Genomic DNA, 16,032 nt, shown 5'->3' on the forward strand with positions numbered 1-16,032 from the left:
GTATTTCACGCAGTCGAATATAAGCTAGGCCTAACATCAACCACCGGCCTGAAATTCGATCGGGCATTATCTAGGTGTCGCCCAATTCCCGCCTATTTAGATTATCCAAGTGTCCTCTCAACCCAGTTTTATATTGTCTAAGAGGGCATAAAAATCTACAGAAGGTCCTGTTGAGGCATCCATAGACTCCTAAGTCTACTCTATTTGAAAGAGAGTGGAAATCACTCTTTTCGAGACACAGAGAAGACGAAGGTTGACAAACATCATACAGACAAATGAAGAACAAATCGAACCTTTTAGTCACACGACGAACGCTTTGACTGAGGAAACTTCTACAAATGCCCGTCTGAAATTCTTCCAGCTGAAAAGGTCTCCCATTAGTCGGCTTCCAGGATTACCCCTCTACACCTACCAATGAACAAATTATTTACGCGCCGGTACCGATCATCACACAGGTGTCAGGCAGCGACGTGTTTGGTAGTTATCGGGTATATTAACTATCCCGGCGGCCCTTGAGGTTGATGGAAAAGTAAGTAGGAGGTCAGGATCCATCAATTTAAGACCCGTATCCCGATCTTGCTTCATGGACTTACTTTCTTTGCATACTCAAAAGCACCTAAACCGCCATTAATATACCTGTTCCCAGCTATAATGCCTATGTGTGTCCCCTGTGATCGGTATTTTACAACTGGACATGCTCTGATGCAGCACCTCCAATCCTCTAAGCATCTCTGTAATGAGTGCGATAGGTTTTTCAAATCTCCACGTTCAAGGAAACAGCATGTGGAAACTTCGAGAAGCCACTGTCCGCGCCCAAAAAGCAATCCGGCTTGTATTCTTGGAAAGTTATCGTGTGAAACTGAAAGCACCACGCTTGACACACCAGCATGGAACGTTGGCATGGCGGTTACCATACCAATAACTTCTTATGTTGGAGTGCCACGAGAGGAAGTTACTCCTGTCTTCAGAACGGCGTGCTATCTTCGCTTCCGGAAACCTGATGTGGATATGCTGTTGCAACATGTCGATACATGGTTGGACCACACGGTCGTTTCGGCTCTGATTGAAGCTGCACTTCGCCTACTTCCCCCAGCCAACACACCGGAAGGCAAGATTGAAGCAGCGCAGAGAATGCAAAAGAAAGCTAAAGAGGCAGAAACGGCCGAGGCGTCTTTCGTTGATCGTGTGCGAAGTTTTGGCCACCATATCCTCACTGAGAGCGAGCAGAAAAAACTGCAACTGCGTCCAACGCCCAATATTCGATTCTCAGAGCCTATTATGATTGACGGATGTCTATGCTACTGGCTTGAGTACAAGAATTTTTTCGGCTTCCGATCAAACCCGTTCATTGCCTCAAAGACCATAAAGCAGCTGAAGAAATATGCTTCGTGCCTAGGCCCAGGAGCTGTGGTATACAAGTTGGGATTCAAGACAGGTCATATCGTTGATACTAGGATTCATTTATTTCGTGAGGCAGAAGCTCTTCGCTTCCTTGAGCGGACAGCTATTGATTCCACACTCGGCAGTGGCTTTCGGTAACTAGCATCTTGTTCCTGCAATCATTATGCGATGCATCATTGGCACTCCTGTACATTTAAAATCCTAAATTTCCTCGTCGGAATCTCCCCACCCAAACGGAGTCAATTATCAAGATCTCGATGAAAGTGAATACCAAACTCCCTCCAAAGACGAGACTATGGTATGTCCATGCGTTCCTTGGGTCAAGGTCGACAGTCTGGCATACGATCGCCCAGGGTAGTACATAGAATATATTCGAAATAAGTGATTGTGCGAGATACCAGGAAGTGCGGGTTGCAAGGAGGATAGCCGTGAGCTGGGTTGAGACTGCGTAGAGAACGTAGCACCTACATTCCTTTAGATAGGTCTTACAGAAGGTGGAGCAGGGACGGAAGATATACCAGTCAATAGTATGCCACATATGTGCTACTATTTTGGAAACTGGCACCGAGCGGCTGAGCCAGTATGCAAAAGACTCGCACCCATATAAGGCCATGACCAGTAGAAGAGAAATTTCAAAAATAAGAACTATGATCACCGAGAGTAATGCTGGTCGGATAACCACTGCGACGAATCAGTGTCATCTTCCGGCCCGACGATGTAAGAATGAGAGCGTACGATAGAGGCTCGCCCAGGACCACCGCCCAGATCCTGTTCTCTGCTTCAAACGTCCCCACTCATGGCCTACAAAGGTCAGTGTGGAGGCTTCGGTGGCTTGAACAGGCACCATGATCAATCCCCATCGTATTGTACTGAACACGCCCCAGGCGGTCGCATAGTCCGCTGACATAGCGACGACACCTGACACAAGCCAAAGGTACAGCGCGTTACGGATAGCCGACTCGATAAGCACAGCAGACCCTGGCTTAAACAGGACGAGGAACCCACGGATAGATGGTGCCTCAGCCTTCCTCTTGCGGCTCGTAGTCATGACGAAATACGAGAGGCCAGAAAATGCTGCGATCATATCACAAGCAAGGCGTACCCCAGCTTGCATATTGACAGTTGGCACCCACCCGCCGACGTGGAACTTGGAAACTACTAAAAGGTCAAGGATAATATTCACCACTACCTTGATGGAGCTGATCACGAGTGAAACGTCTGGCTTATCCAGCGCGCGGGTTGCGTTGGAAACAGCAACTTCAACCGCAGAACTCAGAGCAGAAAAGGCGCTGATACGGACGTACGTTATACTTGCCTCTTGGACTTCATGAGGAACGAATTTAGATGAAAACTCTCGTGCAGCACCCAAAAATACAATGCTCAGTATCGCCCCCAGAAAGGCCTGGAATATCAGTAGTGTGTGCGCAAGCCCTAAGCGAGCTTCAATGGTTCGTGCTTCCTTGTCGGCGATTGTGGACCATACTGCGCGTGGTAGACCTTCATTGATGACTTCCGTGATCGTTCCAATGTACGTGTAAACATCCGTTGTGACGACCAGAGAGGCGTCAATGTTCGCGACCCAGATCTTCACAAGTGTGCCGTAGATTGATGGAAGGATGAAGGCGCCTGTGTTGAAGAGGAGAGAACCTGTGTAACTGAATGATCAGCATATATTGCGACATCTTGAAAGGGACTTACTTTGAGCGGTACCACCATCGCTCGCCGACAGCCCACCGTATTGATAGGAGTCTGGGTAATTCTTCAGCAGGATCCACTTGATCAGCTAGGACAGGGCCCGCTTGGACGGGACCCGCTTGAAGAAGATCCGCTTGAGTAGGGCTTGACTGAACGAGATCTGACTGAATAGGGTGTGCAAACCCGTTTGCACGGTTGGAACCTGCACACGTTTTCATCATTAAAAGGTAAGTCGAAGTCAGGTAGACAGAAGCGGGGGTATGAGCGAGGGAGATGGGCAAGCAAAGCTTCCCCGCCTGAAGCTTGGCGAAGTACCCGCAGCATGTCACTTGACTTTGTGCCGACTTCGGCATTATTGCATGCATGAGCCTATCATTCCGTACAAGGCAAGTGCCTTTTAGATACACATAATAATACGGGCTCAATCCACTGCATCATTGGTACCCCGAAAAAAAAAAAAAAAAAAAAAAAAAAAACACCAAAAGAATCCCCCATAAACTCGTTCCCATGTGAGTTGGGAGTCGAATGAGCAGCCAATGACTTGGAGCTGTCAGGTGTTTGCCACGAAAGCGCTTAGGAGTTAGAGTGCCTCCTCCTGACTAATATAACATCATCGCGACATTCAGCACGTGAAGCTTCGCAACGATTTCGTCAGTGTATACTTGTCAAACACGAATCCACACCGGGGACTATTCGATTTCCCATGGCATCACCTCTCTTTCTCATCTGTTTATGGCCAGGCTTGGGCCCACACAGGAGAGACTACGTTTTAACTCTTCGCAATTTGTCGTATTCAAGAGTGGTGGCAATGATGTTGTTCCCTTCCGTTTGATTTTGGCGCACACACCAAATATGTATATTTTTATCAAAAACTTGATTTATGCAATAGGTTGGATGAGAACACCAGGACCCATGTCCCAAAATACACCCACATCGGGCACGAGTATGAGACTATTCCAGCCAATAGCATCTTTCCTATTGCCGCTCGGTTCATAAGGCTGAAGTGTTGACCCGCTGATCAATTCCCTGGGGACTGTATTCCAGGTTTCTATTTCTTCCCACATATTGCTTCTCCTTATTGTTGTCAATAATAACGCGTGTTGTCTCCGCGACCCAAATCTCCGCTGCAGTGTAAACGGCCAGATTTGTGCACACCCGGATTCTCAGTCGCCTCAAATAATTTCTTGTCCAGTGTACTCCGCAGGTAGTTATGTCTGACCCTAAGGGATACACCGTCGGTTGGATCTGCGCGATCAGCACAGAATTTACTGCGGCGCAAGCCTTTCTTGATGAGGAGCACCAAGCACCAGATTCCCTCTCGCCTGCTGACAATAACGACTACGCGTGTGGCAGGGTTGGAAAACACATGGTCGTCATTGCCGTTTTACCGGATGGGGAATACGGTGTATCTTCCGCAGCAAATGTCGCGAGAGACATGTTACATAGCTTTCCTAATATTAGGGTTGGCCTGATGGTAGGCGTCGGCGGCGGTGCACCAAGTCCAAACCACGACATTCGTCTTGGAGACATAGTGGTCAGCACTCCTCGAAATGGGAACAGTGGGGTTTTCCATTATGACTTTGGCAAAGCCATACAGGGTCCATCCTTCCAAAACACAGGAGTGTTGAACCTGCCACCAAGTGCCCTCCGCGCTGCTGTCAGCGGACTCAAGAGTCAGTATGAGATCGGCGGTCATCAGCTAGGAGAGGCTATCGACAGGGTTTTGGAGAGGAATCCAAGACTGCGGAAGAAGTACAAGCGACCGGAACCAGCTAGCGACAGGCTGTACCGAAGCGAATTCATCCACCCTCTGGACAAGGAAGCCGGCTGCGCAGTAGCCTGCGGAGATAACTTGTCTCGCCTGATAATGCGACACGAACGTACAGCGGATGAAGATAATCCAGCAATCCACCATGGCTTGATTGCTTCAGCAAATCAGTTAGTGAAAGATGCTTCGTTTCGGGATCGATTTGCGGCGGAAAGGGATGTTCTGTGCTTTGAGATGGAAGCAGCGGGGCTGATGAACCACTTTCCTTGCCTTGTCATTCGCGGTATTTGTGATTACGCAGACTCCCACAAGAATAAGGATTGGCAAGGATACGCAGCCCTGGTAGCGGCTGCATACGCGCGGGATCTTCTCCATAAACTCACTCCCAAAAGGGTTGAAAACGAGATGAGGATTACAGAAGTTCTTCGTGGTAGTAAGTCTGTCAATTGATTCTAATCAAAATGATTGATCTTCAGCTGACAGAGACTATAGTCGACGCAACTGTCTCCAGGGTCGAATCAAGTGTCAACGTAATGAATTCACGATTAGATAGGACAGAAGAGCTTAAAGTACTCGATTGGTTGACCCCGGTTAATTACGGCCCCCGACAAAGTCATTTTCTTAGGTCAAGGCAACCAGGGACTAGTCAATGGCTTATTGAGTCAGTTAAGTACCATGATTGGCGAAAAGGGGATAAGAAGACGTTGTTATGCTCAGGCATTCCTGGAGCTGGGAAGACGATCCTAACCGCGGTAGTCATTGACGACCTCACCGCGCAATGCACAAGTAAACACGATCTTGGCCTGGCATATATTTACTGCGACTTCCTGCGAAAGAAGGATCAGAACGTTGAAAATTTACTGGCGAGCATTCTGAAACAACTATCACACTTCCGGTCTCCACTACCAACAAGCGTGAAGAAACTCTACGAACAACATCAAGATAGAAAGACACGCCCATCATTGAACGAACTGGTCAGAGGTTTACAATCTGTTGTGTCATCATATACGAAAGTTTTTGTTGTCATTGACGCGCTTGATGAATGCGGGACTGCAGACGACTGCCAAAACGTCTTCTTATCCCAACTTTTTGAGATTCAGAAGACTTGTCCTATGAACATACTGGCCACTGCGAGGCCAATTCCAGAAATTGTGAAGAGTTTCAGAGGCGACAACCTGGAAATTCGTGCGCATGAAAGCGACGTGGAGAAATACTTGGAAGGGCGTATTTCAATGGCAAGATCAGAGCTCTTACAAAAACACAAGGAGGAAATCAAGAGAAGAATCACAGAACTTGCAGATGGAATGTAAGCCAACTCCAATTACAATTTACAAATGAGACGAGATACACTGACCACCTACCCAGGTTCTTGCTCGCACGACTTCACTTCGAGTCCATAAAAACAAAGACGACACTGAAACAGATCAGCGCGACATTGTCAAAGATTTCAAAAGGACCCGAGGCATATGAAAAAGCATATGATGATGCTCAGTACAGAATCCATGGCCAAAATCCTGACGCATCAAAACTTGCAATGGACGTCTTGATGTGGATCACTTGCTCTAAGAGGCAACTTAGCTCTAGTGAGCTTCAGGAGGCGCTCGGAGTGGAGCCGGGGATATTGTTCCTGGACAAAGACAATGTCCCGCAGGTTGATGACATGCTTTCTGTATGTGCTGGGCTAGTCGAGGTTGACAAAGAAAGCCGGTTCATCCGTTTAATACACCATACCGCGCAGGAGTATTTTGAGAGGAATAAAAGTCATTGGTTCCCCTCCGCAGAGTCCCATTTGACGATTATTTGTTCTACATATCTGTCGTTCGAGACTTTTGAGGCTGGATTTTGTGTCAATGATGAAGACTTTGAGAGACGACTTCAAGAAAATCCTCTCTATGACTACGCTGCGCGAAATTGGGGACATCATGCCCGTGCAGCTGGTAGAGAAACAGCAACTATCGTCCAAGGGCTTCTTCAAAGTAAAACAAAGGTTTCTGCCTTGTGTCAGGCTCTGACAGTCTCTAAACGCAAGTGTTACTCGGGTTATAGCCAAGGCATAAGGCAGATGACAACCCTTCACCTGATCGCCTTTTTTGGAATCAATGAGGCCGCGTCCCAAGTCCTCAAAAATCAGACATTCTGGGATGGGAGGGATAGTGACGGTCGGACTCCACTATCTTGGGCAGCCGAGAATGGACACCAGGCCATCGCCGAGCTGCTTCTTGAGAAGGGTGCCTCAGTGAGGTCGAGAGATAATTACGGTCGAACCCCGCTTTCCAGAGCTGCAGGCAAGGGACATGAGAGCATTATCAAGCTACTTCTTGAAAGACGCACAAGCTTTCTGCGGGAATTTTTAATTATCCCAGAGATGCCAAAATGGAGTACAGCCAAACTTATCCCGTCTATCCTGGGCCATCTCTCTACCCCGAGCCTATCTCTGCCATTCCAAAGCATGATAGCTTTCGCTCTCGCATTTCAGGCATGTGAATTTTGGAGAGGAAGGGTAAAAATGATAGATCTAGACGATGATGCCGGGAGAATTCCCCTTCACTGGGCAATTATGAATCACCATACTCGATCTGTGGACTTGCTGTTGCAACGAGAGACATCAATTGATTTATGTGATAAAGAGTCCAAGTGTGCTTTCCATTTTGCTGCAGAAATTGGGAACCAGAAACTTGTCCAACAGCTTATCCAAATTTCCGAGATGATTGAAGCAAAAGATTATCATGGGCGATCGCCACTACTGTGTGCAGTGGAGAATTTGCAGGCCGAAGTGATTCATTCACTTGTTCAAGCAGGAGCACGAGTGAATGTTGTCAATAATAAGCATCAAAATCCATTGCATCTCATCTGTCGGAGCCCCAGGCATAAAGATCGTTTTCCACTGCTGAATTATTTTATTTCTCAAGGAGCATCTACAGGCCTTTGTGATGTGAATAACATGACACCCTTTTTGTATGCTTTGGAAAATCGGGCGGAAGATCTTGCCCAACTCCTCCTCGACACAGGATTTGATGTGAACTTTAGACTACACAGAAAATCTTGGACCAAAAGGATGGAAAATCATCTTGTGACTTACAAGGTTGATGAAAGCTTCGAGAAACCAATGAGAGGAGACGACTCTGTCGGATTGACTGCACTTCACTTTACAGCTCTGAACGGGATATTGGGAATGACTGCACTTCTGCTTAACCGTGGTGCTGATCCAAATGCCATAGACGAATATGGTGACACGCCTTTACATTTGGCAATTCGATGCCAGGTAGGAGGGCACAGGTATGATGACCCCTGGGTGACTGGAGAGTATATGGTGGAGACTTTATCCGACATTATCACCGATCATGAAGAAGAAGGGAACGAAGTATGGGCAACGATTGATGAAATGAGAGAAAAGACAGTCCTGCAGCTTTTGGAAAGTCGATCTATTGATATCAACATTGCAAATAATGACGGGCAATATCCACTACATGTGATTCCGTTCGATGCAGCACGCGCATACCATGGCTGTATCATCCTATCAGCACTTCTCTACCGTGGAGCACAAATTTCCAGCTTGAATTCTGAGCGTCAAACTTGCCTTCACCTTGCTAGCCAGGCAGGAAATGTGGAAGCTGTTCGCATACTCTTGGAAAAGGGAAGCGACATTACGTTACTCGATGTACACAACTTGAGTCCGGTCCACTATGCTGTTTGCCACAACCGCTCAGATGTCCTACGACTCATGTCCGAAAAGTGCCACGAGGAACTCTCAAGAACCTGCGCCCAGGATAATCATCTAGGGAAGAGCATGTTACACTACCATGCTGAATCACCGATGTGCTCCATTGAGACCATCAGTATTCTCATGGAATTTGGCTGTGATGTAGACAGACTCGACTCGGAGGGCAACTCAGCACTCAGTCAATATTTAAGATCTTTCCATGTGCTATTGAGACATGACGTCTTCCAGCTTCTGCATAAGCATTCAAGTCCGGAAGGCATACGTTGGACGGACCAGAAGCAACGAAATCTTCTACATCTCTTGATGCGACAGTGGAGCGATGACAACGTTCATATTCTTAAGGTTCTGATGGGGCTCGTGGACATAACGGCGCAGGACGCTGATGGCATGGGTATTGAACATCATGGCGCGATTCATGGTGCATTCAACAAATCTCTTACACAATTCCTTAGACACAGGGGCTTACTTAATCTCCATGCCAAGGATATCAGTGGCAAAACACCTCTTCAATATGCCGAAGAAGAAGCCAACCGAGCGCGTCACCCGGATCTTTTTGGAGGTCATAGGTGGGAGAGGTCTTGGCAGAATTTAAGGAATGGCGATGAGAATAATGATTGGCCTACGTGCGATCTTAGTACTCCAACCTACATTGTACGATGATATGTCAAGTCATGATAGTGTGGAACTGGGCTGAGTCAGTAGCCTTCTTCCCTGATGGCCGGCTGCGGGCGTCTAGCTCCGATGATCAGACAATCCGGCTCTGGGATCTGGCCACGAGGGCCATACGGGCCAGGTCTAGTCAGTAGCCTTCTCCCCCGACGGTCGGTTGCTGGTGTCTGGCTCCAAAGATAATACAGTACGGCTCTGGGATAGGTTAGCGTCTCAGGGGACCTTCGCTGTAATTTAGACCGACTTTGACTTATATTGTATCTAGACAAGACAATTTGGAGGAGATTTGTATAAGATCCAATATCACCACTATATCAATACCTACTACGACACTCCGAAAAGTTACGAGAAGGGTTGTCCAATAAAACAAAGGAGGATGATAGGGAAGATTCTTGGAAGATACACCATCATACTATGGGCGGACCTTGCTGATCAGCTTGCGAACATCGCCCAAATATATCCCACATTATGCAAACCCTCAATCCCCACGCCTGCTATCGACTTCTAGTGCAGATAATGTGGCCAGGTTAAACAGAATACGGCGACTCAATGAAGGTAGTTCATCCAAAAGCAGTTGGAATTCTTCCACCTCGACGAGGCCTTTTATGTGTGCGGTAGTGAAATCCACCATCAACTTCTCAATATCCTCGGACATCTCTGGTGTATTCTGAAATACGAGACGTAACAACTGCAAGACATGTCCGACCCGCCTTTCGTGAAGAGGAAACTCGTGAAGCACGTGTAATAGCCTGTAGAGACTTATATCACTTAGCTCCTCCAATCCGCGTTGGCCAGCAAAATGATGGAGGCGCGCATGCTGCAGTAAGACATCGCTGTAATCTGCCCAGCTGATACTTAGCGGATGGTCCGGCTTGGACCTTAGCCTTCTGATAAAGTAATGCGAGGCTCGTTCCACGGATGCACTGTTCTCAAAGTAGTTGTCCTTCAGACTTATTCCGCGCCCCTCCAACAGGGAGCTGCGTCGTCGTGGAATTTGGACAAAGTGACGAGGTTGAAAGATTTGATAGTCGCCCGTATATAAATATTCGCAGACAAATTTGAAGATATCCTCGACAGGTTCACTTATGTTCACCATGTCATGGCCAGAAGATGTTGAATCACCACATTCCTCTAGGCCCCAAGAACCTGCTTTATCTCTAAACAATCCAGAGTGGAGGAGAAACTCCTTCCTGCTTGGGCCGACCTCGAACTTTATAATTCGAGTATTGAAAACACTGAATAGTCTTAGACAGATACATCTTGTTTATTGTAAGGGCGAAGACATACCTAGAGAGTCGTTTTCCCATGGCGTAACTCCTGGTGAATTGGAAGGCAGGTTGGAAACAGTTGAGTTTCGGGTAGTTTGAGGAAAGACCAATGAGCTAATTATATCCTTAGAGAGTTTCGTGGACTTAAATGCAGGCTCAAACTACACGAGACTTGGTTCTTCAAATACCCCACGCCGGGTCTCAACCTTGCGTGGATGTTCTCATGGGTTTAGCCGAGCTGAACGCTTGCTGGGATATGCATCTTCCTTCTAAGTGCTCACGACAATGGCTGCGTGAACCATGTATCAACGAGAACAAGACCCAGAAAATTCCTCAGCGTGTATATTGATGGGCTACGACTGTGGTTGATCCTACGGTGGGCTTACGCCATAATTTGTTCTCCTGCTAGTTAACTACTCGCTGGGGCACTAACGTAATCCCGCTTTCAACTCCGCCAACCTTTGCTGGGAAATGCGACCACGCAGGTTGGAAGCATATACTTTGACTGTATCTCATAGCCCAGACGTTCCGAGAGTCCATAATTCAAGGACACTAGCGCCATGCCTCCACACAGTAGGAAACCCAACGACAACCACGAATGCAGTGGAATCACGTTTCTGGAAACGTATGACATCAGGAAACGGAAAAGAGAGAATGATTCAGAAGAGGAGCCTTCACATATTCTACAGTAGACGAATTACTGGCAGAGGAACGTATGCTCTACCTTCAAGAAGCCCCTAGTGTCAAAGTGAGCAACTGCCGGGTCTGGAGTTGCATACCGAGAAGACGAACTCGTGATCCAGTCATTCCGTCCTACTATCGCGTTGATTCGGAGAGCAGAGCCAACCTATACCTGATTTGAAGTCAAAAGACCTGCGAAGGTAACCATTTCATACCACAGAACGTGCTGAGTACTATCATGTCAGCGGCCTTGAGCGCATCGTTCCCGATTTGGCCAATCTGATAAGGAATTGGTGCCTCAAAATGGATAGTTGGATAGCTGCCCCGCTTAGAAGCCAAGTCACTGTCGAGTCTTCCACTAAAGCCATCAATGATTGGTTCAATACGAGGGTCAGACATTTGATATTACGTATTATGAGCGATTCAAAAAAGGATCACGACGAATGGCTAAGTGATTGAAGCACTCTCCAAATGGAACATCAGCTGGCACACATAAGTAAGCCAAGCGACGGATGTAGTCTTTGTGAAGGAGTGCCTGAGCCTAGAGAACCGGTGAAAAAAGATCATTACCCCGAACTTCCATCTGCTACTGTATGGCATTAAGTCGGCTGCTGGCGATGGCCGCTAGATACGCTGTTAAAGGTTCATTTCCTCCCTAACCAACTATGTACATGACGAGGGATACGAAGAGAATTTAGGGGATTGGCGCAAAATAGAGGCCATTGAGGGAGGAAGCGATGTACACACTGGAGTCTGGAGGTTCAAGAGTTGTAATGTCACATATTTCTTTACTCATGGCTGTAACGTATTAGGTCCCTGGCGGCCTTAGGCATGTGTTCTGAAAGCTCACGAGGCCAGAGGGACTATAGCTGAGGCGGGGGCAGTGTGTCATAATCACACTGGCTGAGAGAAATCTTGCTGCACCCTGCATTGAAACAACAGGAATGGAACGAGAAGAAAGCCCTAAGCTTTAACTAGTGCTCTGCTTTATACGGTGTTGAATACTTGAACTCACTCTACAGGGAACGACGCGTGTTGACATAGTTCCTTTCCAAAGAGTGCTATGTGGTATACTAGCGAATAAATCAAGCCCTCCCATTCCTAGCATGTACCGTATTAACGTGCCGGTTGAGGTTGTCTGTCCTTGAAAAGCCACGGCCCGTCCCTTTGCTGTGCTTACACCGTTCAAACGGACAATAGAGAGGAACAAAGCCCTCCACCATTTCAGGGTGCTTTGCCTTGCGGTGTCGATCCAGGTCCTTCTTGAGCTCAAACGCCCTTCCACAGTCATGAACAGTACATTTGAACGGTCTCGTATGTCGCTTGGCATGTCGACTCGCACTTAGTGAGCTAATTGCTTTCAAGATAGAGCAAGATGTAATGAGAAGCGTGTTCATAACCTACTTGAGTTCGTGCTGCTTAGAAAAACTGCCATTGCACATGGGGCAGCGGAAACGTCCAGGCGGTGCTTCATTACGCTGGCTATGATCGCGAAGAGGGGATGTTTCCGTAGGACAGAATAAGGCAAGACTCGTAGAGGTACGACAGGGTTGAGAGGGTATATTCGCCGAAGGCAAGGAGTAAGGATTTTCAGGCGCCGAAGAGATGGGCAAAGGGCCAGGAAGCCGATTATCCAACCACTCAGGGTTAACAAACTGATAGTGTAGATGTGAATGATTATTGACTCCCGATTGGTTAGAGGTGGAGATCCTGACTTGAGGGGGTGGGGTTATAGCTGCAGCGGCCTGAAATTATCTAACTCTTGAGTTGACGCTCAGTGATGAAGGAACGAAGTTTGAAAAAGAAAGAACGAGGCAATTGAAAATAATGAAAGAAAGAAACCACACGAATATTGAATAGAGGAAAGGATAATGCCAGGGAATTGTTGTAAATGAGTGGCCCAGGCGGCCGCTCTCACGAGAGGCACTCCTGTGAAAGGGGAGGGAAAAAGAAGTCCATGTTTTGAACCAGACAGCAAGAGTATATATAGATGTTTTAGTGGTGACAAGGACCCTTAACAGTAGGGCTTGGCAAAATGGTAGGCCTCAATTTCTATTTTGGTCCTGCTAGGATCAAGAGTAAAATGTTTAATTGGCTATATCGTAGCGGTGGGCCTCAAAAGTGGAGTCTCACTCGCTTGTGCCCCTTTACCGAGGTGGGGAGACACCTTTCCGATATTCCGTCAAATTTTCATTCGGCCTGGTAGGCCTCAATTTCAGTAGTTCGCTCATTGTTGGCGCCTATCGGCATGAGGAGAGCAATAATGTATAACCAAGGATGATTGTTGGGAAGCACGGTGCATGGTATGGCTGGGTACAGTGTCTCCGGGCGCAGAGCAGAAATGCTGTATCTTCCATAGTACGTAACGTTCATTATCTATGGCCTTATAAGTTCAGCTCATCCTTCGCTTGGATTGTTTCCAAACCTCAGTACCATTTGCCTCACTCTATCTACTCTCTCTGCACATTTAACCATGGACTCTGTCGGACCAACCGTGGTAGATACCGTTGCTGCAATCAGCCAACTTGTGGACCTCTTCAACAACCTACCAAATGAGCCTCCATCCCTCTACGTCGATATTGAGGGCATAAACCTATCTCGTCATGGGTCAATCTCGATTATACAAATCTTTCTTCTTCCTAAAAATCGAACCTTCCTCATTGACATTCACACACTCGGCCAGTTAGCCTTTACCACTGCCTCTGCAAGTGGCACAACTCTCAAAATGGTGCTTGAATCTGGACACATCCAAAAAGCTTTCTTTGACGTCCGCAATGACTCCGACGCCTTGTACAACCATTTCTCTATTCACCTCGCGGGAATTCATGACATTCAACTACTCGAGCTCGCAACGCGCAATTTCTCCAGGCGATGTATTAATGGTCTAGCCCGGTGTATTGAGCGTGATGCCCAGTTGACTATGTCTGAGGCTCGAGAATGGAAGCTTGCCAAAGACAGAGGGCGGATGTTATTTGCACCCGAAAGAGGAGGCTCATACGACGCCTTCAACCAGCGTCCACTTTCACAGGATATCATTAGATACTGTGCTCAGGATGTACAGATATTACCGAGCTTATGGCAGATTTATCACGCTAAACTAGGAGGGAGTTGGAAAGCAAAAGTTGAATTAGCTGTGAAAGATCGGATCAACGTTTGTTTGCAGGTCGACTACACTGGTGTTGGAAGACACATGGCAATGGCACCTGTAGGCTGGGTGTAGAATGGTCATTGACATTCTATGCAAGCCCCCAGGATGTATCTTGTCCTGTTCCTACCTTTGCTGTGTCGACTCACATAACTTTGCCCTATCCTAAGCTGTGGATGAAAATCAAGAAACAGTACCTATCAGAAGGCTTCTGCATAGTAAAATCTTCGCTTTACGACATCAGCTTTGTTTGCTAATCGATTCAAAATACCCAATCAGAATGGAGACCCGTTTTTGATCATGTCCTCTTCCCATCCAATACAGTCCCGCGCTGTATCCGGATAGTCATCCCAGCCATCATTAGCCATGTTGTCGAATTGTTCACCGTATTGTAAGTCATCCAGGAAATCGTGGTCTTCCATTTCGTCAAACAAAGCGTCCCAGTCCTTGCTATAATCTTCCGTCCATGGCCCTAAGACTTTGTCACTTGCCTAACCGTCGTATTCGGGTTTCTGTGATAGCTGGATGCGATCATTCGTTGCGTTTTGCACTTTGGTTCTCCACGTCGGACTCATCCTTCTCTCGTAGGTATTGTATAAGCCAGGAAGCTGGGAGACATCTGCAGCACAGTAATCTCTAACCTCTGGTGCCAAGGGACGCTTGTTGAAGACCTCGTAACTGCCACCCTTGCGAGGATCAAAACGCTTGGTAATCTCCTCCTTGAGTCTTTTCCATTCTACCTTTCTGAGATTGGAGATAGGACTGTCCCTTTCGATACACTTCGCTAACCCTGCGACGTATTTCTTCGACCCGCTTCTCGTGGCGAGCTCCATCAACTGCAAGTCTTGTATTCCGTCCAGATGAATATTGTAGTGGCTCAATAGTGCGTCCGAATTGTTACGAACATCGAACATAACTTTTTTGATGCTTGGCGATTCCATAATACCTCGCAAGGAAGTATTTTTACCGGGCTGATGGTTGGAAAAGGCGGATCTCCCTAGTTTATAAACATCGACAAGGTATATTATCCCTTTATGCACCGCATAGAGAGATAAAATGGAGATAGAGCCACTGCGACCCAGATTGGTTCCCTCTAAATCAACAAAAAGAGGAGGTGATGATCTAGGAATTAGCCTGAGGTTTTCAAGCAGCTCATGTAGAGTGGATAAAGAGTCCACCAACTTGATAGTAGGCGTAGCAGGATTCGAACTCATCGTGAGGGTAGTGAACAACTTTTAGTTTTGAATAATCGATTACAGGCTCTTAGGATGTTGGGATATGGCTGTTTATGACCCAAACGATCAATCATCTAGCGCCTATTACTGTGGTTTGATAGCCAGGGTGGTTCAGCGAACTACTGCCTCTGCAAGGTGTCGAAGTTGCTCCTGATGCATGCTGAAAGCGTCAGTACACCACCATTCTTGTTGATAGGCAAATGAGGGGCCATTAGACATTTATTTACTCGGCGCTTTCTATTGCTAGCTTCGCCGCCCGGTACTCACTAACCACCCCCTTGCCTCTATTAAGTCTCGAAGAACAGAAGTACGATGTAAGGAAATCATCTTATAGCCATATTGTTCTAGGACAGATGAGCGGCACTCGCGGCAAGTTGGATCTCACCGATACAGTAACACGAGTGCAGTAAACGTTGGACCTGAGCTCGCGCTCCACATATACTCGTGAG

The 16,032-nt window shown here is 47.2% G+C and overlaps 6 protein-coding genes across 6 annotated transcripts; 3 read left to right on the top strand and 3 right to left on the bottom strand.

Moving 5' to 3' along the window:
- Positions 1 to 900: 900 nt before the first annotated feature.
- Positions 901 to 1,539, top strand: BO85DRAFT_489905 (uncharacterized protein; the record flags this gene model as incomplete). The annotated part of the gene is made up of 1 exon (XM_025663633.1): positions 901 to 1,539. One exon carries the CDS (start codon positions 901 to 903, stop codon positions 1,537 to 1,539), a length of 639 nt encoding a protein of 212 aa, XP_025513837.1.
- A 55-nt stretch (positions 1,540 to 1,594) lies between these two features.
- Positions 1,595 to 3,058, bottom strand: BO85DRAFT_375910 (uncharacterized protein; the record flags this gene model as incomplete). The annotated part of the gene is made up of 3 exons (XM_025656195.1): positions 1,595 to 1,865; positions 1,920 to 2,082; positions 2,137 to 3,058. Coding segments are annotated over 3 exons (1,356 nt in total), but the record flags the coding sequence as incomplete, so codon positions are not given.
- A 1,248-nt stretch (positions 3,059 to 4,306) lies between these two features.
- BO85DRAFT_479379 (ankyrin) lies at positions 4,307 to 9,577 on the top strand (the record flags this gene model as incomplete). The annotated part of the gene is made up of 3 exons (XM_025662948.1): positions 4,307 to 5,297; positions 5,357 to 6,170; positions 6,230 to 9,577. The coding sequence occupies 3 exons, from the start codon at positions 4,307 to 4,309 to the stop codon at positions 9,243 to 9,245; spliced, it is 4,821 nt and encodes a 1,606-aa protein (XP_025513839.1). The 3' UTR covers positions 9,246 to 9,577.
- Positions 9,578 to 9,692: 115 nt separating this feature from the next.
- On the bottom strand, positions 9,693 to 10,652 carry BO85DRAFT_498325 (uncharacterized protein). Its single transcript, XM_025664027.1, has 2 exons — positions 10,542 to 10,652; positions 9,693 to 10,489 (listed from the first exon to the last, which is right to left on the bottom strand). Exons 1-2 carry the CDS (start codon positions 10,559 to 10,561, stop codon positions 9,733 to 9,735), a joined length of 777 nt encoding a protein of 258 aa, XP_025513840.1. The 5' UTR covers positions 10,562 to 10,652; the 3' UTR covers positions 9,693 to 9,732.
- Positions 10,653 to 13,411: 2,759 nt separating this feature from the next.
- BO85DRAFT_451156 (uncharacterized protein) lies at positions 13,412 to 14,898 on the top strand. Its single transcript, XM_025660525.1, has one exon. It carries the CDS (start codon positions 13,677 to 13,679, stop codon positions 14,421 to 14,423), a length of 747 nt encoding a protein of 248 aa, XP_025513841.1. The 5' UTR covers positions 13,412 to 13,676; the 3' UTR covers positions 14,424 to 14,898.
- BO85DRAFT_498327 (uncharacterized protein) lies at positions 14,560 to 15,742 on the bottom strand (the record flags this gene model as incomplete). Its single annotated transcript, XM_025664028.1, has 4 exons — positions 14,560 to 14,984; positions 15,052 to 15,110; positions 15,146 to 15,580; positions 15,704 to 15,742. 4 exons carry the CDS (start codon positions 15,740 to 15,742, stop codon positions 14,840 to 14,842), a joined length of 678 nt encoding a protein of 225 aa, XP_025513842.1. The 3' UTR covers positions 14,560 to 14,839.
- Between the last annotated feature and the right edge of the window lie 290 nt (positions 15,743 to 16,032).

This window comes from Aspergillus piperis (assembly GCF_003184755.1).
Source record: "Aspergillus piperis CBS 112811 unplaced genomic scaffold BO85scaffold_14, whole genome shotgun sequence".
NCBI lineage: Eukaryota > Fungi > Ascomycota > Eurotiomycetes > Eurotiales > Aspergillaceae > Aspergillus > Aspergillus piperis.